The 22,842-nt window shown below is 45.1% G+C and overlaps 1 protein-coding gene across 1 annotated transcript in view; it reads left to right on the forward strand.

Moving 5' to 3' along the window:
- Nucleotides 1-8,910, forward strand: part of LPGAT1 (lysophosphatidylglycerol acyltransferase 1) — an 86,993-nt gene extending 78,083 nt beyond the window's left edge. Inside the window, 2 exon segments of the mRNA XM_041757555.1 lie at nt 256-362; nt 2,705-8,910. Of these exon segments, the coding sequence (XP_041613489.1) occupies nt 256-362; nt 2,705-2,856 (259 nt within the window). The 3' untranslated portion in view covers nt 2,857-8,910.
- Nucleotides 8,911-22,842: the final 13,932 nt, after the last annotated feature.

The following is a 22,842-nucleotide window of genomic DNA, read 5'->3' on the forward strand; positions in this document are numbered from 1 at the left end:
GCACGGGACCTAACATATAATAGGCTGGGAAATGTTTGAATAAGTGATGAATAAATGAACTCTGCTGTATAATCAGCAATTTTTAAAAAACCAAGATGATCTGAGAAGCTGCAGAAATGAACCCTTGCAAAAGTCAGAGGTGATTCTATAGCTTTCTTCAGCTTTTCAGTCACCAAAGCTAAATTGTGTTTCTGAATTATGTTGATTTCTGAATTGAAGTAAGTAGTTTTTGTTTTTTTTTCTAACTCTTCATAGGATCTTTCCAATTAAAGATGTACCCCTGGAGACCGATGACCTTGCTGATTGGCTCTATCAACGTTTTATTGAAAAAGAGGAACTCTTATCACATTTTTATGAAACAGGTACACAGTATCCTATTACATATGTGTCCGAAGTTAGTGATAGTCTCAAAGATGTACTTTAGAGGAGATAACCATTTTTACATTTTTCAGATGCCCTAAAGGAATCTTTTTTTTTTTTTTTTTTTAGTTCATGAGCAACACACAGAAAAAGAGGCAGAGACACAGGCAGAGGGAGAAGCAGGCTCCATGCAGGGAGCCTGACATGGGACTCAGTCCTGGGTCTCCAGGATCACATCCTTGGCTGCAGGCAGTGCTAAACCTCTGCACCACCGGGGCTGCCCGCCCTAAAGGAATCAAAGTATTTCTGTATTAAAGAGTTTCAGCTTAGAATATTCATAAGGACAAGGTTAATGTTAAATTTATACAGGCTCTTACTTCATCAGCCAGTGTGCAAGATCAAATGATGAGTAAACTGTTGTACAAATAGAACTGATTCAAAACAGCACACAGAGTGTAGTAGACTACAATCGTACATGTGCAGTTACACGGGCTATTTTATGAATTAGCAAATAACATTTATGATTTGACATTGTACTTGGTTGTTTAAATAATACCATCATCTTGCAGTCATTTGAGATCATTTTGAACTGCATTTTTACATACTTAATTCTTTTCTTTACATATAAGGATAAAGCTTACTTTTTAAGTTTTCATGGATATAACCTTATACTTTTCTCCTTGGGAGAAAAAAGTCAATTTACCCGAAGGTCCCTTATCTATACTTAATATTCTCTACCTTCTATGAAAACTGCAATGCAGTGAAACAGACATTGGAAAGGGGGAGGAGAGAGGGAGGAAGAAAAGAACTTAGGAAAGAAGGAAATTAGCGTTAGTATAATGCCAGGCATTACCAAAGTGCTTTCATAAATAACTATGTTGTAGGCTTATTTTCAAGAACCTACAGTAGGAAAAAAAAAGGGGGGGGGGTGGAGAGAAAGTTGTTTTGGGCCTGATGAGGCTATGAGATTTTGGATGAACAGAAAGTGCTATTTTCTTCCCACTTAGATTTTTTTTTTATTTAAAATTCACATTCATGTTAAATCAGACTGTCAAAGACCTGATGGTGAGCAAAGGCTGATACTGTTTGTTACCTTTAATGCTTTTGTTTTTGTGTTTAGGATTGTTTCACATTACCCACAACAGGATTCCCTCCTGATCCTAATGTTCCAACCCGGGGGCTGTGGACTAGTGCATACCCATATGGCAGGGGTTGGACACTGTGCACGTGTCTAGAATTCTTAGTAAGACGCATTGAACAAGATGCCCCTCCCCACCACGTGCAGTCCTTGGTCTTACGCTCAAAATTTCTTTAAAGATAAAACAGGATAGATATGTAAGACGGCATGAGGTGGTTAAGAGTCAATAGGATCTCTCCTTTTCCAGTCTTCGTCTCTTGCTTTATGATATTTAGCCAAAATTGTAGCAACAATAATGGAAGTCTCTTTTTAAGAAAGCTATTTGTAAAATAGACCTTGAAACTTGAAAGTGTTCTCTGTAAATTGCTTGTGAGAAGCAAATCCCCACATGAATCAGCTTACCCAAAGGGATTATCAGCAAGGACAAAGACTGTTTGAAATGCTCAAGTGTTATCAAGATGACCTTAGGTAATATTGCTCTGAAGTGGTCTAGCTTTCCCTTCTAGAAAAGAATTTAAGGACATTTGTTCACTTTGTGTTTCTCCTTTTAATTATTAAGATATATTTCATAGATAATATTGCCTTTTGAAAAGAGCATCAGTGATTAACCACCACTTTTTTGCTGGCAAAAACATTTAACTTGTAAAGAGAGTGATTAGTGTAAGCTATCTCACTTCAGAAGTTATTTAATAACAATTTCACACATTCCATGTCCTGGCCACTGAGGAAATTTCTAGGGTTACAGTGGCAACAAGGCAGGGAGAGTGCCTGCCCTCATGCAGTTTATATTCCAGAAGGAGACGGTGAACAAGTCTGTAGAAAAAAAGATAGATCTGGATCATTACAGATAGTGACAAGTGCCAAGAGGTGAAATAAACATGGTGATGAATGTGACTGACTTGAGATGGGAAGGTGGATGGTATTTTTTCTGATATTGGAAGAATGCAGATGAGCCTGCCATTCACTGAGATGAGGAGAACCAGCTCAGGCAAGAAGAATAAATGCAAAAGTTCAGAGGCAAGAAAGGGTTCGGTGGTTTGAAAATTGTATTTCAAATGAGATCTCTCTTCAGGAACAATGGGAAATCACAGAAGATGCTTTAAAAAGCAAACAACAAAAATTCTAGTTAAACTAATATTCAACTTTTATTCCAGGAGACCTTACCACCACAGTAAGATGAATTAATATTTCTATCTTGTCTTTTAGGGGCTTTTCCACCTCCCAAGGGACATAAGGAAGCTGTTTCCAGGGAGATGACCCTCAGCAATATGTGGATATTTCTCATACAGTCTTTTGCATTTTTGTCAGGCTATATGTGGTATAACATCATCCAGTATTTTTACCATTGCCTATTTTAGGAATTGACTTGGACTTATCAAGGTCACCATAGGAGTTCAGACTTTCATAAGTGTGCATTATTTTACATGTGCAAATCAGAATATATATATAAAAAAAAAGCAAAGGAAATTCAATGGATGGATTGCTATTTATCCCCCTTTGGGATATTTTAAAAACTCTACTAAAATGAGGATCAGTAATATAATGACCTGCTAATCTGTTTTAAGGACTTTCACATTTTAAAAAAGATACACTCTACCATACATCTAAGCAGACATCACATTCGGAGAAGAGGAAATCATAAAAATCATCCTAGAAGACTATCTGAGAGAAACTCTGTTGTCACCAGATACACGTGATAATCTAGTTCAAACTCAGAAAGTTGTATTTGTCCCTCTTAGCTAGTAGTCTCTTTAGGGCAGAACTGTGTAGAGCGAGCGCCCTCCTTTCACCAGTGCTTGCTGTGTCACTAGGAGCCTCTAGAGGAGCTAGCTGGTCCACACCCTCCAGAACTGTTCCCCTGGGCTTCGCAGTGACACTCCAGTGTCAGGCATGCTTGGGGGGTGGGAAACAGTGTCCCCTGGACACATTCCGGTACTAGAATGTGTTCCTAAAAAAGGCTAGCTCGGTCCCAACATTGTGTTTACATGCGCTAGTGCTTTCCCTTATGTGAGGAGTGTCACTTGATTTCTTTTTTGTGTAGAGGCATATCATAGATTGATAATTATCTTACAAAATGCACTTTTGTCAGATGCATATATAGCAAAGGATTAGTAATATAAGCCTGAAAACAAACGTAAGCATAATCAGTGAGTGGGATTCTTGAGAGGCTGTCTTGTCTCTGCATGGGTACCAGGGCGCTGATGCTCTGCAGCGGCCCCCCTGCACTGAGTGCCACACTGACGTGAGGCTTCCTGCCACCCCCACCCTGAATTGGCTTATTAGCGCCAAATGTATTGGGGGGTGACTGAAACAAATTACTGTAAAACATTTAAGTGACCGGTTTGAAGTGAAATAGGGGTTTTATTAGAAAAATGAGAGTGCCAGACATGGGCTTCAAATGGTGAACAGTTCTCACCTGGCACCCCCAAACCTGTATTCCGTCATCACATCAAGTTGCTGCCCATGCCAGGGTGGTGCAACCGGGAGACAGACCAGCACAAAAGCCTTCCCAGTCTCTTCCAAGTGCTTTTTAAGAAGAAGATAAAGTCAAGTTTCTATTACTAGAGACCATTTTTTTTCCACTATGTTCACGTGATTTACCTCACAGTAGAAGCAGGCTCTTCTCAAAGTGCTGGGGCCGCGTCCGTCCCTCACCTGCGCTCCTCGTGCTGAGACAGAGGTGGAGTTTGGGTTTGGATGGTAAGACTATAAAGATCCTACTAAGTCAGTGGCAGTTTTCTGTGAGATGAGTGTTGTAGATTCCCCTTGTTGTCACTAATCTTACAAATGGCAATTTTGAGAAGTAGGCCAGAAACTAATAATGGTAAAGGCTAATGTTTTCTATTTTTAAATAAACCAAAAACAACAACAACAACAAAACTGAAAAGATGTGAATTTTCTCCCAGTTATGTGGAAACGGTAAAGCAACACCAAATAAAAGCCCACAGCAGCTTCAGCTTTAGGTTAATTCCATGCATATATGAAAAAGGATAATGTGTTAATGAAATACCTCATTGCATATTATGCTACTACTGGTAAAATGCAGAGGACAGTGTTAATGTGTATGCTTTGGTAGGGGTTGTTATAAGATGCAATTTTTTTTTTAAGTCAAAGCATTTTATTGTGTGTTTTACAGGGATAGTGAGTAGGTGAAACCGATCTTGATTAAGAGGCAGAGATGATGATAGGAAGCCAAAGAGAAGCTTAATGATGCTTCTGTTTGAGGTCCAGCAAACACTGCTGGATTACAGGATGAATTGAAATTGTTCATTTGAGAGATTAGTCAGCCATCTGGGGGATAAGTTGCTCACTGTCAAGTATGGCATGCACAGTCCTAGCCAAATAGAGAATTTCCTGATTGCTAAAGCAAGTCACAGGTAGGAGTGGCCAGTTCTCCTATCAAAAGAGAGAGAGAGAGAGAGAGATGCATACATGTATACATAAATGTGGTTCAGGGCCACTTGCCATCGCTGTGCTCCAAAGGAACATGATGTTAATATACTGTACACATTAAACCAACTATTCTATAAGACGCTTTACTTTTCAAATGCAGAGTCATTTCAACAGTCTGTAGAGTGACAAATACCAATAGATATGAGTCAGTTTTTGAAAATAGACCTGTGAGTTGTAAATAGATGTGTCACTGATCTGCCTATCCTTCTCCAATTGTTTATCAACATGTTCTTTCTTTTCTGTTGCAAATACATTTGAGAGCATCGATGGTGCTCTCCTTACCAATAACTGGAGTGCTGCTGCTTGTCCTAGGGCGTGTAGAGAGAGAAGCAGTGTTCTTCTATGGCAGATCAGGGAAGCAGCTGTGTGCCACCGTACGGGACTGCGTAAAAATTCCTAGTTTGTACTTTCTTTGCAAAGTGAGATGAAAGGAGATTTAGAGAATATACATTTCTTAAAACTGTGCCAGTTTTATACCAGAAGCGTGAGAATCTCAGCAGTTGTTGGTCTCAGCTGATCTGCCTGGATTCCCACAGCAGAGAAGGGTGATGGAGCACCAGCTCCACCAGAGGCCAAGGGCAGGTGCAGTGAATACAGAAGGGACCACACTGGCAGTTCACCCTTAACTTCAGAAACTGTTATTGGTGTTGAAATATACAGATAGGATGGAGAAACCTATACACCAGTGGAAGGTAAAGAAAAATTACAGAATGGAAAATGACATTTTGGGTGGGCAAACAAGTTAATGGAGAGTATAAGTAGACTTTTTTTTAAAAGATAGCTCTGAATTCAGATCTGTCGTATTTAATATTGCAATCAACCATTAATTTTCCACAGTAAAGGAACTAGGGATTATTGGGTAATATATCCAGTAATAAGTCATAGTTTAGCCAAAAATCTAATGTGTATTTATTATGAGTTTAAGGGTTTTTTTTCCCATCAAATGTTTTTGTTCTTCTAGCGATGTTGGCTGATTTTAAAACAATGATTTCAACTGTTTATTAGGTCCTCTTATGTACTTATGACTGTATTAATGAGTAGTGAAAAGATTTGGGAAGACACGACTTCAGAAAGAGGGAACACAAAAGCCTAAATATAATCCATGAGCTAGAAAAGAAATCCCTGAATAATCAAGAAGTTGGCAGTATAGTAGTTATACTCAAGCCTTTAATGAAAATGAGATGTGAAATCACCTAATGCAAACCTCACAACATCGCTTTCATGTTAATATCATGTGGATTACTGTTAAGAATGCCTCTTCATTCTTTGTTCATGTTACTCACTTCTTGTGGATTTGTCTTTAGTGACGTTTTGACAATCACTTCCCTAAAGACTCTTCTGAACTAGCGGGACCTGGTTATAATCATAGATAGTTGTCTTTAATCATGGACAGTCTTATTGGATTCTTTTTATATTTAAGGAAATTTTATTTGCACTGCCGAATAGGAAGAGTTAGTTATTTTCTTCATTACACAGGACTTCACTCCAGAGTTACCATCACGAGCAGGTCCGCTCTGGTCCACAGGGATGAATAAAAATGGTTAGTCTTATTTTTTGCCACATAGTGCTGTGAACCTTACAACTGTTAACGTGAAAGTTCGAGTTGAAAGCAGTGCTGGGCAGCAGGTGTACTGGTTCTATTCTATGAGGGGATGGAGACTAATATGTTTGGGACCAAAACCACCGACATTGAACATTTCTAGATCACGAAGGGGCCGAGTGTTCTCTGGAGCAGTCTCTGGATGGTGCTTTATTGCAATCATTTTGCATTGATCCTCAACAATTAGGAACTGGACCCTGGGAATCAGCTGAGGGTGCTGAACTGCTGGGGAGGGTGACTAGCCATGTGGAAGATAAAATAGGGGTTTTTCCACAAAAATCTCCATTTGAGGATTTTTACAGTTAATATTTTTTAAAACAATTGAAAGAGCAAAAAAATGTTAAGTGTATTCTAGTTGCAAAGTACGCACACATATTTTGAATGGCTTTATTTTTATTGTGTAAAACTCAAACATACAAGACTGATGCCCAAGTTCTACATGTGAGGGGTCTGCATTTTACAGTAACTTCTCTCTTGACTGGGTGATGAAACAGGTACACATGGACCTGCCATTGTTACATTAAGTGCTCTCATTTTCTTTACAGTTATTACAAAGTTGTATTTATTTTATACAGATGGGTTTCAGTTTTCTGGATGCCATATGTTTACTTCAGCTGTCGACCTGTTTTTCTTTCTTTGTTATCTGCATGTTGTAATGTATGCTCAGAATGAATGTAAAGGCTGTGTCAACTGTAATTAATTTTTGTAAAGGGCTGGTCACACGTGGATCTGGTTTAGGAATGCATATGGGATTATTTTAGTAACCAGATCACCTTTTCAGAAATTAGATGTGAACACCAAAAGAAGCGTTTTCTCAACAACAACAACAACAAAATGAATAGCTGGTTCTATTTTTTTTTAACCTAGAAAAAATAAAGTTGATTTTTTTCAAGTAAAGTGCTTTTACTTCTTAGTGGTGGGGATGGGGTGTTTGTGTGTTTTTGGAGATATTTTGGCATGAGCTTCTGTGGACATGTACTCAGAGCACACCATGGCGGTTGGATGCTGAGGGCAAACAGAAAAACCAAATGAAAAAACACTGTGCTTCCTTCTTTGGTTTCTCTTTCCTCTGCTCCTTCCCCATTCTCCCCCATGGTATGGTGGAGATACTGGTATACTGGTTGTATACTGGTAAATGTTCCAACAGTCTGCTATCCTAGAAAAAAAAATTATGTGTGCCAAAGTACATAAGTTTGCTATAAATTTTCCTGATAGCAAGGATATATAACACAACTAATAGATAATAATAAAATATATTATAAATGCCATGTGACCAACTGATTCTCCCAGGGTGCTTTAATTGACTTTGCTGAACTCTTGTAGCCAATCTATTATTTGAAAGATGAAATAACATACTAATTCCCGTGTTTCTCCAATTTATTTATTGACCCTCAATCTAATAACGTGATCTGTGGCTAAACTGTTTCTTATCCTTGTACAAATTATACTCATTAAAGGGAACCACTTTTAGCTTTGGCACTAATGATAAGCTTATGTAATTTTAAGAACAGCTGTTTAACAACTGCTGGCAAAATTCTAAAATTTAACAGTTGGCCCTAGGGTCAGGAGCCAGCCGGAGCTCTCTCCAGCATACCACTGCCCCGTCTTTTCTGTTTACCTGTTAGTACTGAATAAATTTCTCACAGTTAAACTACTCACTGCTCTCAGGAAATTCCTATCACTGACCCTTTCGGGGGCTTTAAAAGGTTGGGAAGGCATTAACATCGGAGCTTGCTTTTCATTTGAAGAATCTGACGAAAGCAAACTTCTCCCGAAGTGCATGGGAAGCTTGCCTATTTCTAAGCCAATTCTACGCTTTCAGGTCTCAAAGCTAAGTAGACTGTAGACCTCTCTAAGATTTTGTTGTGAGCATGTAAAACATTAATTATTTAGGCCATTGTTTGTAGAATGTTTGATCCCAGTGAAAAAAAATTAAATGTATTAAAATATCTTACACAATCTACCAAATAAGTTAAAACGTTACGGTTCAGTCTACCTCTTCTATGTGGATTCAGGTTGCTGACTTGAGTTGAGGTTATCATTGTTTCCCCCTAGAATTGTTTCTGTCGAAGACGAAGAGCAAACCAGGGGCAGAAGACTGAAAACACTGAAGCACTCAGAGATCTATTGCTGACCAGCCCTATTTCTCATGAGTTGGGGGAAAAAAAGCCATTGTTTTAAATTTCCACTTAATATGAAAATGTTTGTTTTTAAAATGTTTCTTCCTGCTGGAAAAAAAAAATGTATTTTTAAAAGGAAAAAAAATCCTCTTTTGGCTATAAGAAAAAGTCAGCTGTATGACCAGGTGTGACCATATCATAACATGCTGATATATAAATCAATAAATTTTTACCTCTCAGGACTTGTATAACCTTGTTCTTAACTCCTAGAGGCATGAGAAACGTTAGGTATCAATAATCCAGATCACCTATAAATGACACACAAATGGAAGGGAGGAGAGTTGGCTAACCACTAGAAATGAGCCAGGCCCTTTTCATAATCAGAAAAATCCTCTTAATTAGGTCTGGTCAAACCCATTTTACAAAGGAAGAAATTGGAACAATGTTATTTTTTGGCCAGAAGACATGAGTGTATCACAAAGCTCATTTCTGAATTTTCCTCCTGGAAGGTTTCTGTTGCTTGTCCTTGGAGTGCTTTCTGCCTTTTTGGGTGTGAGATTTGCTCTAGAGATGGTGGTAACGTTCTTACTGCTCACTCACCATGGGCAAGAGAACACTGGGCCATCCTTGTAATGATAGCAACTGTGTCTTCACGGTGTCTTTGAGAAATCATGGGGCTGGGATGCCTCCCCAAATTATCAATTGCTGCATCTTCATTCCTGTGTTTCATTTTTGATGCAAAACTTCCTGACAAGGGTCTTATCTTCAGTTTTTCATCAATTACCTAAGACTGTGTCAGGATCAGCTGATGGACATTTGAGGGACAAGGAAGGAAGTAGGGACCTAGAAATGGAGAAATCAGAAGAGCTTAGAGTACTAGGAAGAGAAACCCATGAGGGATAGAAGACAAAGGGGGCACAAAGGCTGCTCTCTAAGCAGGTGCACGCACCCCTGATACATGAGGAGCCTGGCAGGTATTCCAACACTAATCTTGAGGAAATCCACTTCTGTGAGAACTCTGTTCTAAGACTGCCATCTTGAGGGCTCACCTGTGGAGGATCCCACCTGCCATTTCAGACACTCTGCCCTCTTGGCAGAAGAAAAGCTTGCCCCTGGGCCATTGGGCATCTCCAGGATGCTAAACAAAGGGACAATTCAAAATATTGGTGACAAGGAGCCTCTTTTCATCACGGCATCTAGGGCCCACAATAGGGCTTTATCTTTCCTTGAAATGTACGCATTTCAATTAGGACAAAGGATGGCATTGGAAACGAGGCATCTGGGCCAGTCTGTATTGGATGCATTGAATTCTCATATATTCAGTGTGGGACAGTGAGAGTAATGGCAACTTGGCTCCAAAAAGCACAAAAAAAGCCAACCAAGACTTCTTTTGGCTTTAGACCCACCCAGTCCTGGCACAATGCCACTTTGGAGAAAGTGAGTCACAGGGCCAGTCTGGATTCAATGTGGGGAGGTCTACAAGAGGGTGTTAATACTGCCAGGAGGCAGGGCTCATGGGGACACATGTTTGAAGAGCACCTATCAAGGTAAATGGTTCCTTGGTTATTGCAACAAACAACATTAGATGGGTCTAAATTCTTGCACTTTTATAAGTTTGACCGTAATTTCAATAGTTGGAAATATTTTAAATTTCTGAATAAGATGGTTAGGTCTGTCTGTTGGTCCCATCACTCATTCATATAAATCACATTGATCAAAAGGACCCATATTTAAAAGAATGGAGGTTTTGTTGGGGAGTAATCTTTATATTATTTTCCGCACTGATGCATAACTCATTGGCCCTTCGCCAGCAGGAACTTTAGAAATCACCTTGTTTTGAGACAGCGGATTTCATTCTGGTACAATTTTGGTCCCTTGCTGGTGGCATCAAATGACTACTTAACAGAACTGCACAGACCAGAACCAGGTCTCTTGATTCCCATTCAAATGTTTTCCCCAAAACAACAGATTGCCTCTGTTTGGGTTTCTGTTTTGACTGAATTAAGAATTAGATCTAAAGGATTGAGAATACTTCTTAAGGGGGTGATGGACTTAAAAGCTTCTAGAATTTCCTTTTCCTCAATTTTGAAGTCAACACAGTAGTTCCAGGCCCTAGATTATTACTATTTCCTTTTTAATAACTCTTCCCTTTGGCTGTTGGAGAGATGCAATTAACCACTAAAGAAAGTTTGAAATCTATGCTTTTCATCTTTTGGAATACGGGAGTGAAATGTGTTTTGTTTTCATCTTTGCCCCGTACAGTAGAAGATAAAGAGAATGCCTCACTACAGACTGCAGCGGGTCGAGATGTCAGTCTCATCACAGCTCCTTTCATTTCTGCATTCCAGGGGAATGAGACAGCAGGTAGTAACCTCAGACCCACCACGGCCTCCCTCCATCACAGCAGCTGCTGGGGCCCAGGGCCTGTCCAAGAAGAGCCCGCACAAGGGCAGCAACACCCAGGAACTCAGCCTGGGAGCTGGAATCCTAACCCCTTTCATAAAGCGTCTTATCCTCTAAACCTCACTCTCGTGTTAAGATCTTTTTAGTATCACGTGAGATCTTTCCTGTGAAGCACATTGTATTGAATGTTCAGTAAGGGAGGCTGCTTTAGCTCGCTCCAGTCCGGTTTAACAGTGTGTGAATCATCCCCACCCCTACCTGTGTCTAAAGGCCCAAATGGCCCATTTGGTTCATACTGGATTGTATCACTATCCCCCAGACTATAATGCCTACCATCCCATTTTCCAGATACCTAGGTCATTTGGGTCTCTTTTTCTTTTTCTTTTCCTTTCTTTTTTTTTTCCTTTTTTTTTTTTTTACGATTTTATTTACTCATGAGAAACACACAGAGAGAGGAACAGACTCCCTGCAGGGAGCCCGATGTGGGACTCCATCCCAGGATTCCTTGTCCCTCAAATGTCCATCATAACCTGAGCCAAATGTGGATGCCCAACCACTGAGCCACCCAGGTGCCCATCATTTGGATTTCTAAGGTAAACTGAAATGTAGTCAGCAGAAGCTCTGAACCTCACCTAGTCAGACTATTCCTAATTATTTAAGGCTCCCGACAGCAGCAACAAAAAGCTTTGAGGTCCAGAGAGTCAATTAGGAAGGTAAGGAGAGTAGGGCATAAAGAGGAAATAGGATCTGCTAGACAGAAGACATTACACAGTCTTCATCGAGACCTATTTTTGCTTCGGAGACATGATGTCACTTGTGGTGAAGACCTTGAACTAATTATCAAAAAGGGAGGGAAATATAATTTCTAGTAGTTGGAAGCTAGCCACCAGCCCATCGTTCTCTATGTATAATTCATATGATCCCGAAATATAAAAGCCTGCACTAAAGGCATCCTAAGGATTCAGGAAGCCACAGCAATTTTGAAAATGTTTTCCTTTCTAGTTGCAGAAGACTCTGAAATTTATACCTTGAGAACTGACATTTTCTCTTCCATTTGTAAGTGCCACATACCCCGTTCTTAAGAATTTAGGTACCAGTAGGAAGTGGGCAGATTCGAATCAAATGCTGCTTCTGGTTATTGAGGTATTGTGGTAGACTACAGAGGAACCTCTGAGTGGAGCTTGGACAGCAGGCATGGGTCTGAGCCATGGGAGTTGGGGGTGGGAGGTCATAGGAAGGGGATGTTTCAAGGCCTGATCTTTCTCTAAGAGAAAGATACCCATCAGGTTGTCCGACCAACATTCAGAGAAGTTCTTCAGGTTATCCACACCAGGAAGTAGCAATTCCATGAGACAGAGGATGAAGGGCAAAGGTGAGATTGTGGAACAGATCTCCTGGAGGAGATCTGGAAATACCCCAAACCTATCTTCCACTGAGAAGCCTGGCATGGACAATGACTCATGGAGAGGCACCTGTGCCTGCCCACACAGGTCAGAATTCACAGCAGTCCTAGGCAGGCCTATAGCGAAGGTAACCCGGCTTTGGTTTCCTCCTAAAGGTTTGCTACAAAAGGCAAGGGACTGGACGAGTTAATGAATGTGGAATTTATAAAGCATTTTCTCCTTGGGGGCAGAGAAATGGAAGAGCCAATTACTCAGCCTTCAGAGTCTATTCCATGTAAGATCAGGAATAGTAATTGGAAGAGATTGGAGTTCTGTTTAAATGGTGGGAAAACCTGGTGTGTCAGGAGGACTGCTGATTCAGACGGATTCCTCATTGAAAGAGGAAGGAGAGGATTAGCGAGAGGGCTACCTTACCAGCCCCACTGGTGGTGACCTGTCTCACCACAGGGGTGGATTCTAACACAGAGACACCAGCCCACGCAGAGCGCCCCATGGGTTTTCCATCTAAATGATATTTATTGTTGGGATGGGGTGCAGAGGAGTGGTAGTGGCAACTACCGAACATAGGTACAAGAATCTGAATACTACAGACAAGAAGGAAATGAATGGAAAATCTCCTTTTTAGAATCTGGGGAAGTAGGAAAGCTCTAGGTCTACTGGGCAAGTGAGAGGCAACAGTGTGTCCTTCAAGGAGCACCCGTCACACACGCAGTCACAGACATCTGGTAGCAAGGTGTGTGCACTTAGCACACTCCAGGTAGCAATCGGAAGGTCCTCGTAGTGAGGCTTTCTCCACCTGGGCTGCTCCTCCTGTGGGCTCCCGCTCTTCTGGTCAACCTCAAACCTCACCAGGAAGACGGCGAGCCAAGGATAGCCCTTCCTGCCCACTCAGGTCCCAGGTCCTGGGGACCTCTACTCTCAGTTCCTTGCCCTACCATTCCCTCAGGTGGCTGCACTCCGGATGGGAAGGCATCGGTGAAGTGCTCAGGATTATCTCGATGGACATAGTTCCACAGTCAGGGATAGAACAAAGAACAAAGTTCTAGAAGCTTCCATTTGGCATGGTTCCATGGTTCTAGAAGCATCCTTTGGCACTTTTAAAAGTGAATGTTCTTGTGTGATTGATTCATTTGAGGTGGTTGTGTTTTTGTTTCATTTTTTAATTTCTGCATTCTTCCTTTGGGCACTAGAGGAGGGAGATTCTATGATTCTGCTTTATCCATCTTTAAACAGAAGTTGGACACATTTAAAACCAGATTCGATCCATCCAAAGGCTGCTTAGTTCATGCCCTTCTTGTGACGGTGATTCTAAATGAAGCACATATGAAAAAAAGGTGTTAAATTCCCTACAGCCCAGGGGAAAAATAATTTAGTACAAAGAATTAAGGTGCTCTTCCTTCTCCTATGATGGGCTGAGGGACTTCCTGGATGACATCAGATTTCAATCCCTGAGCGAAGGAAGGGGGAGGCTGAGTGGAGGCAGTGAGGGCTGCCAATCTGGAAGTTCTCGTTTCCTCAATTTCTACTCCTTAGAAAATGCCTGTCACACAGAAGGTTGGTGACAACCCAGTGAGATAATCCTTATGAAAAGGTTCAGAGAACGTCAAACACTCACCAAGAATGAGGGGCGATTACAGTTAGATTCAACAATGAAATGGATCCTTTCTTGTCCCTGACAGAATTCACAAAGAAGCTGGGTAAGCCTGTGCCAGGGGTGGGTGGGAGAGCCACCAGCTGGCCCCTAGAGCCTTCCCCGCCATGAGCCATTGTCAGTCACAAGGACTCTGATAAAAGCTCCACTGTGCCTGCATCTTCTGCTGCGCTCAGAGGAGAAACCATGAGTCCAGCTTGGCCAGAGGACAGGGTTCATTTGGCTCTCATCACTCATAGCGGCCTCTCTCCCAGATGTAAGCCACCAGGCAGGACCAGCTACCCAGTTTGCAGGACCCAGGGCAAAATGAAAATGCAGAGCCCCTGGTTCAAAAGTTTGAAGACTTTCAAGATGGTGACTGCAGAGCATTAAAACAGGTGCAGGTCACACGTTTATGGAGTCATTCCTGCCACCAGGACCACCAAGGAGGAAATGAGGAATGGGAAGGAGCCAGGCCTCTGGGGGGCCTCAGTGTCCCCGCTCTGTTCTGCCTCCCAAGGCACTGCACAAGGGACTCCTAGGAAGAGGAGATAAGGATAGCAAACACACATACCACCTCCAGTGTGCTAGGAGATACTCTGAGCACTTCACCACCTTTACTACAACCCTGCCAGGTAGTATCACTATTTTACAGGTGTGTGAAATGACACCTAGAGTTTAGGTGACTTGCCCCAAATCACCCCATGAATGATGGCAGAGTCTGGATTCAGATGCAGGGTGTCTGAGGGGTCTGTCCTCTTAGCTACTGTGATTTACTCCTTTTCCAGGGGGCTTCTGTACAATGGCTCAGAGAAGGGAACGGTAGCAGGGAAAATTGGTACAGGATGCCCAGGCTCCTCTCCTTCATTGCTCAAAGCCATCTAGGAGGGGGCAAGGTCACTGGGAGCTACAGCAGCCCAGGTAGGCAGAAGTGATCATGTACCTCCAAGTGGGGAGAGGTGTCTTAGTTTGAATCTCCTCTTTTTTTCCTGTTTTTGGGAGAGAGCGCAAACTCACAAGCAAGGGCTGGGGTGGGGGTGGGGGGCTGGAGGAGAGGGAGAGAGAGAATCCCAAGCAAACTCCACACCCGGTAGCAGAACCCAATGCAGAGCTTTGTCTCATGACCCTGAGATCATGACCTGAACCCAAATCAAGACTTGCATGCTTACCTGACCGAGCCACACAGGCACCCCAGTCTGGGTTCCCTCTAAAGCAAAGCCTAAGATAAGGCTTTGGGTGCAGATAGGTTATTTGGGACATGATTCCTAGAATGAATCCAGGATCAGAGAGCTTATAGAGGAAAAAAAAAGTGAATATTAGGGACACTATTGACTCTGCCGTGTGGGCAGTGGAAGCTCAGTTCTGCAGGAAGCTGGGTATTCCTACCCACCACCTCCTGTGCCCCACTGATTAGGGGCTGCTCCTGTGGCTATTAACTTCCCCAAACTTCTGGGCTGTCCCTGCACTGGAGAAACCCCGAGGCTCCCCTGGTACTGGAGAAACCCCGAGGCCAAAAGCAAAAAGACTCAGGGAGTGGGCTGGAGGCAGGATGTGCCCAAGGTGAGTGTAAGTACCCTGAGAACCAGAGCCATCTACCGCCAGGGCAGCTGAGGACAGCGGGCCAAGGGAGGGGACAACCATATGTCTGTACAGGGGCCACTAGATTTCGCTAGGGACCAGCTCTCAGTGAAATATGGGAGCCCCAGAGCACAGGAGGTGGGCCAGTAGGCCCAGGCAGGAGGACACAGGCTCTGTCCCCATCAGGGCAGCATGTTGATGCACCCAGGATGGCATCCCAGAGATTGGCTGCCACTCCACGAAGGGCTTCAGGGAAGAGACTAAACCCCAGAGGCCTTCTAGACAAGGAGCCTCAAAGCCCAGGAAAGGATCCCAAGTCAAGCTTCCCTGCTGGCTGGAGATGCCTGGAGACCCCGCCACCCAGCTCCTGAATCCCCCTCTGCCCGTTGGCTCTCGGGAGCTGCACCAGCTGCCTGCCTGAGGCTGGCCTGGGCTCTGCCAGGGTTGCTGGCTCAGCAGGCCCACCCTGAGCCTCCTGCCAGCTCCTTCCTCTCCAAGGCCCTCTCCTCTTGGTCACATTTCCCCGAAACACTTTCTAGGCCCTAGCTGGCTTCTGCATTGTTCTGAGAAACTAGTTGACAAGTTGACCATCCCAGAACCCCTGAACCTGCTAGCAGAGGGGCAGGTTTATGACAGTTGCTCACCTGCGAGCAGGGAAAATCCAGGCCTGGGAAATAGAAAATCTCAGACTAAGGTCACAGCTCAGCCTCTCTCTAGCCAGCAAGGTTTCCCCATGGGCAGCAGTAACCTGCCTTGCCACAGCCACCTCACAGGGTGGCTGAGACACCAGATGAAATGTCTGTGAGAGAAATTTTGAACCAACGGAGTTTGATGTCAATGTAACATATAATAACCATTGTTTGCTGCCCTGCGCCTGGCATCCCACTAGAGCCAATTCCTACGCTCTCTTCCTGGCACACACAGGGGCTTTGTTGCTTGGAACTCGTGAGCCTGGCAAACTCCTGCTTGTCTGGAATCTAAAGAGACCAGTTGTGAGTTGCCTCAAGGTTGCAGGGCAATGGAAGAGGCCCTCAGTCAGGGCCTGAGCCAGGAATCCCCACTCCAGACCCAACTGCTAGGAGCCCCACGGCCTTGGGCAAGCTCCTTGATTTCCTGGAGCCTTGTGTGGTTTATCAGACATGTGGTGGTTATGATGCCGGCCCCGCCTGTCTGCCTCCTGGGCTCTCAAGGGTCAAGACAGATTATGTGGTTCTGTGCAAGGGTGAGCTAAATGCTCGGGGGCCGAGCAAACATAGGGGATTATTATTGAAGAAAAGGCTTTCTTGATTCCACAACTCACATCCAGCCATCAGGGCTAGTGTGAACTTGTAGGCACAGTCAAGATCCTGAAATGTTAAAAAAAAAAAAAAAAATCTTGAAATGTTTTCCAGGTCATCCAAGAAAATTGGTGCAGGAAGAGAAAGATTCAGCTTCTAATCAGCCAGAGGCACGGGTCACTGTCCCCATTACGGCGTTGGGGCTGTTGCATGAAGGTACTGTGGATCAGGAGGAAAGAGAGTGGACTTTGAGTCCTGGGAAAGGAAGACAAAAATGGCAAGATGTCTTTGGGAGGACGGCAGGAACCAGAAAGAGAGCAAGGCGGGGCCCAGCTTGCAGAGCCCAGAATGAGGCCGGAAGGACAGGGTGGAGGGCTGCAGCAGGGGCTCCCCCATCTGCCATGCTGGCTACACCCCAACTTCTCTTGTGTGTCCCAACCCCATGGACAAACCATGGTTGGTTTAGAATCAATACCACTGGTCAGCTTATTCGTGTGGCCCAGACCTGGCCAGTGGAATCTGAGGGAAAGTCCACTGGGGGCTTCTGGGAAAGGTCTCCATCACTGGTAAAAACAAAGAAAGAGACAAGGGAACCTCTTCCCTTCTCCTGATCAACAAGGCCTCGCCAAAGCCTGTCCGATCCCACCTGCCAGTAGCTGAGCTGGATAATAGCTGGTTCACATTTCTAACCAGCTCCCACCCCCTTCACCCTCATTGCCTACATCTTCCATTGATTGGAGTGAGAGGCTGAGCCTGGGAGCAGCTGCAGCATCCAGTAAGAAGAAAGCCGAGAGCCTGGTACAGAAGCTAAGCCAGAGCCTGGACATTGTCAAGCTGCTGAATCTTGGAATTCCCTCCAGGCTTCTTGACATGTGAGACAAGCATGTCTTCATGGTTGATGCCACTTGTAATCTAATGTTCCACTGACAAGAGAACCAGGGGTAAGATAACAGCGGTTGATATGTGCCACTGAAGGGAACTCAGTTTGCGCAGCCCTTTATAGGCACTTGACTTACTTGGTCGTCACAAAAGACCAGAGGACGAGCGATCTTGCCCTCTTTTCTAATAAATGAGGAAACCAGCCAGAGGGTGTAAATGACCCCCCTCCCAAGGTCACAGAGCTAACTGGCGGTAGGTCTGATAGCGTAAGCAGAGTTTCTGACTCTTGTCACAGCACACTTTCCACTCCACCTGGGAGAGAGCAAAATTGAAGCTAAACATGCTCCAGACAGCTCGAATGAAGGGTCAGACAGCAGCCTACTCTCACCATCCCGAAGGGTATAAAGGAGAATCTGATCATCAACCATCGGTGAGCCGTGAGGTTGGGTGGCTGAGCCCAGACAGTGCAGGAATGGAGAGGTGGACAGAGGAAGGAGGTGGCATGTTCCTTGACCACCCCCGGGAAGTTCCTAGATGGAAGGAAGAAAAGATGGGAAAGTGTGAAGCAAGGACTGGCAGTCTTTCCAAAGCGTGAGGCTAACTGACTTCGTGCGCAGGCAAGTACGTGTGGATCCAGCAGTGAAGAGATGGGGCGGTGAGGCTGGGGCCAGAGGGAGGGGTGTCAGGAGCAGGGCAGGCTGTGTCTGAGAAGCTCTCCAGAGAAGGTGAGTCCTCGACAAAGGAGCCAAAGAGCCTCAGGGAGGGCTGGGAAGGGCTGCTCTGTGAGCGTCCCTGACCCTGGTGTTAGCTGGCCATGGGTCCTTCGCTGGGGCGTGCACAGAGGAACCCTTCCTCTGTTTCAATTCAATCCTCGACAAAGAGCTCCTAGGAGGAAACTCAGACTCTTCACGTGATCAGATGTGGGATGTGTTGCAAGAAGTGATATTAATCCTCAAGTCCCAAGGAATGGAAACTATTTACTTAAAAAAGGTAAAACAGGTGGTACACCTGGGTGGCTCAGCTGGTTGAGCATCGGTTGGTTGAGCACCCCACCTAGGTGGCTCAGCTGGTTGAGCAAAACTCAGGGGTGCCGGAGTGGCTCAGTTGGTTGAACTCTTGATCTCAGCTCAGATCTTGATCTCAGGGTTGTGAGTTCAAGTCCTACCCAGGGCACCACACTGGACGTGGAGCCTACTTAAGAAAAATTTATAACAACAAAAAAAATAAAACAGATAACAAAAAGCATTTTGTACACACAAACACACACGCAGAGTACAGATTTCAGCTTCATATCATGCAGGGCTGGACGAAGTAGAGAGCTGGATAGAGAGAGGGAATGTGGAAAGGGGCTTATGGGGAGAGAAAAAACACATAAGACCATTGCAAGTTGATGAGACAAACATCCTTTTTTTCAGAGGGCTTCACCAAGGCCTTAGAGCTCTGTCTTTTTTCAGCTATTGGTACATCTCTGTTTGCCTATCTTAGTGGCAGGAAGTGGGGTTCATTGATCCTTTTGTCTTTTCATTAATTAACAAACATTTACCCAGTATCTCAGTGTATGGGGCCCTATCCACGCAGCTGGGGTAAGGGATGAAAAGCAGGGCTCATGCTCCAGAGGCCTCCACAGAGCACATGTTCACGGCATGAGGTCAGAGCCAGAGGCACACAGTTACAATGCGGTGGGATGAGCCCAATGAGAGTGGTGAGTGCCATGGAAGCAGAGAGAACCAGGTCTAACCCAAGCTGGGCTGGGGCACAGGACCCCCCTCCTTTCTCTACATCAGAATGACCCACCACAGCAGTCCTGGTAAGGACACACTCAGGCCCGAACTAAGGGAGTGTCACAGAAAGGAAAGGATTAGCTAATGGGGAGAGGCCCCGGGAAGGACTTGGCTGAGGGAGATGACCCCAGCTTGCCCTCAGATTTCTAGCTCATGGAGCTTAGTGGAATGAGGATGTCATTGACAGAAATAGGGAAGAAAGGAAAAGAATAGGACCATGGGCAAAAAGGTTTTTCTTCTCAAATGTAAGGATTGGATCGTGTAAATATCTGACATAACATTTTCCAAAGACTTTCCATAGCTTTTAGGATAATCTTCAAACTCCGTTGTTGAGCACATATGGCCCTCCAAATTCTTTCTTCTTCTCTAGGCTTATTTCTCATTACTCCCCTAAGTTCATCCTTAGCTACAGCTATATAAAACTCCTAGTTATTCCGAGACACGTTCCGTGGCTGTTGTATAGTTTCATGTGATTCTCTCTGGCAAGAAAGTACTCTGTTATGAACATCTGTTGCTTGCGTTCTCCGTAGCCTCGCCTTGGGGTTACCTCTCCTGTCTCATTCCATGTGATCCTGGATGGAGCTGCCCATCACAGCATCCTGCCCCCTGGCCCCAGGGGTGGGAGGAGAGCCAGGCCTAGTCAAGCAGAGAGTATCCCATCCTTCCATGATTGGCCCAGGATGGGCACATGACTCAAGCTGGGCCAATCAGAGCCCTCCTCTGGGATTTTTTTTAAATATATATAAGTGCTGGAAGCATTCTTCTTTCTTCTGGGGCCAACCGAGGTGCTATGAGCCTAGGACTTCCTGTGGCCATGGCTGTCTTGTCCCTGAAACATGAAGGAAGCTTAACTGATGAGGGAATGAGTTCCACACAGAGGAAGACACAACAGAGATGTGAGGAAAGCGGAAGTCTGAATGCTTTGTGAGTTCTGAGGCCAGCATCCCCCAATGGTCCCTAATTGGCTTAAGTTTGTCCTGTCACTTTTAAAATTGAAAGACTCAGGGGTGCCTGGGTGGCTCAGTCAGTCAAGCATCAGATTCTCGATTTTGGCTCAGGTCATGAGATTGAGCCGTGCATTGGGCTCACGCAGAGCGTGGAGCCTGCTTAAGATTCTCTCTCTCAGGGACGCCTGGGTGGCTCAGCAGTTGAGTGTCTGCCTTTGGCCCAGGGCATGATCCTGGAGTCCAGGGATCGAGTCCCACGTCTGGCTCCCTGCATGGAGCCTGCTTCTCCCTCTGCCTGTGTCTCTGCCTCTTTATCTATGTCTTTAATGAATAATATCTTTAAAAAAAATAAAAACAGGAAAAAAATTAAAAAATTCTCTCTCCCTCTCCTTTTGTGCCTCCCCTTCTAAAAAAAAAAAAAAAATGTGCAAGACTCCTGTAGCCCAAATCCTAATTTCTTCTATCCACTTCCTACACATTCTTCAAAAATCAGCTCTAACCCAATTCCCCCAGAAAGTTTCCTCTGACCAGTTGCTCCTCCTCTCCTGGTTCCATGCGCTTCCCTTGGGTTCCCATAACATTCTGGGCGTACATCAATTGTATCCCTTAGAAATCAGATACGTTTGGTTGGTTCATATTTCTGCTTACTGTCAAATTATAAGCTCCTTGGCCCTAATTGTTTTCACGTTATACCTCAATTCCTGGCACAGAGAAGGTATTTTAAAAGCTTTTGATGAACAGATAACAAGTTCAGAGCTGGTCTGTGGAAACTTCAGGTGCCCAAGAGTGTTTGTGGGTATATTGGTCATGGGCGGGGGGGTCAGGGGGGTACTGCTTTAGTGGAACAGGTGGAGGCCAATGGGCTGTGGGCCACAGGCAGTGAGGAAGGCCCTCAGTCTGTCTCCCGGGGCTTATCCAAGGAGGAAAGGATGGTGGTGACTGGAGGGGCAAGGAGGTGGTGTAAAGATTCCAAAGTTCTGAGTGTTTATATGTTGAGAGAATGGAGCCAGTGAAGAGAGGGATGAGGATACAGTAAAACCAAGGCATGGAATGGGGGTGGGGAGAGTGAAGGGGGACGGGGGGTGGGAAAGGCCTGGAGGGCAGGTGGGAGGACCAGAAGCAATAATGCCCAGCAGACACTCCACTCCATTGGGCCAAGGACAGAGAAGAAGAAGGGGGTGGAGCAGCCATGCTCAGTAACCTCAGTGGGTAGCCCCACAGGCTTGTGCAATTGGGCAAAACAGAGCCTCCATCTCTTTGCTGAGGCTCCCAGACCATTTGGCTGCCTTTTTTCCAATGACCCTCCACTTCCCAGCCAGCAGAAGGCCATTGTTGAGCGCGAGTGGCCGTATCAGGTCACTGGCCACCAGCTGGGTCCAGACCCCCCAGGTGCTGGCCAGAGCTCCAGGTCATCCTTGGTCTTGTTCCCTTTGTTGTTGTTACTGGACCCAGGAGATCAGGTTCCCCGGGGTAGTGTTTGCTGACTTTGTCCGGGGCCATGTGATCCTGTCACGGGAGGAGCATGGATGTAAATTATTGAGGAAACCTCAGGTCCTCGACAAGTCCCCGGGCGAGTCAGATATGCCAAGAAACCCGAGAGGCCTGTGCCCTTGGGGTGCCGCAGCTGGGATTGTGCCCTTGATCACTTCCCTGGCCCTTGGCCTCCGAGCCTGCCAGAGATTGAAACTTGAAGTGTGGAGGCTCACCAGGGCCCCATGTTAAAAGCCCCCTGCAGTCAGGATCTGGAGGGGACACCGTGCAACAGCCCGACTCAGAAACCATACTCATCGGGGGCCCTAGGCGCGTGTGCGGTCGGGAGGAAGCACTGCTTGTTCCCCCTGGAGGAGCCCAGGGAGGCATGGCCTTCGCTCAAGAGGGAAGCCCTTGGGAGCTCCTGGCCACACAGAGGACACACAGGGGCACATGCACACACCCACTCACACACACACTGTGGCTGTAATGACAGCAACTGTCAGAGGACACGGGCGAGGTGTAAGCATTGTTCTGGAGGCTGGAACAAGCTGGCCCACTGCAGGGGGGTGGCCCAGGGGAGGGGATTAGCTGAAGTTGCCCCCTTCCCACAGGCCTCCCTGCCCTCTGGTGCAGAGCTGTGCCAGGAAGGGTCCAAACTAGTTGGATGCTGGCTGGTTCCAGCTGCCGCATTTCAGACACTGTGGTTCCTTACGAGAGGGCAGGGGGAAAGGATCTTGCTGGCTTGTTGCCTTAAGTCCCAGACTCCTCCCCGGAAAAGAGGAAGGGAAGGTGGGGAGGAG

Source organism: Vulpes lagopus, chromosome 1 (genome assembly GCF_018345385.1).
Source record: "Vulpes lagopus strain Blue_001 chromosome 1, ASM1834538v1, whole genome shotgun sequence".
NCBI lineage: Eukaryota > Metazoa > Chordata > Mammalia > Carnivora > Canidae > Vulpes > Vulpes lagopus.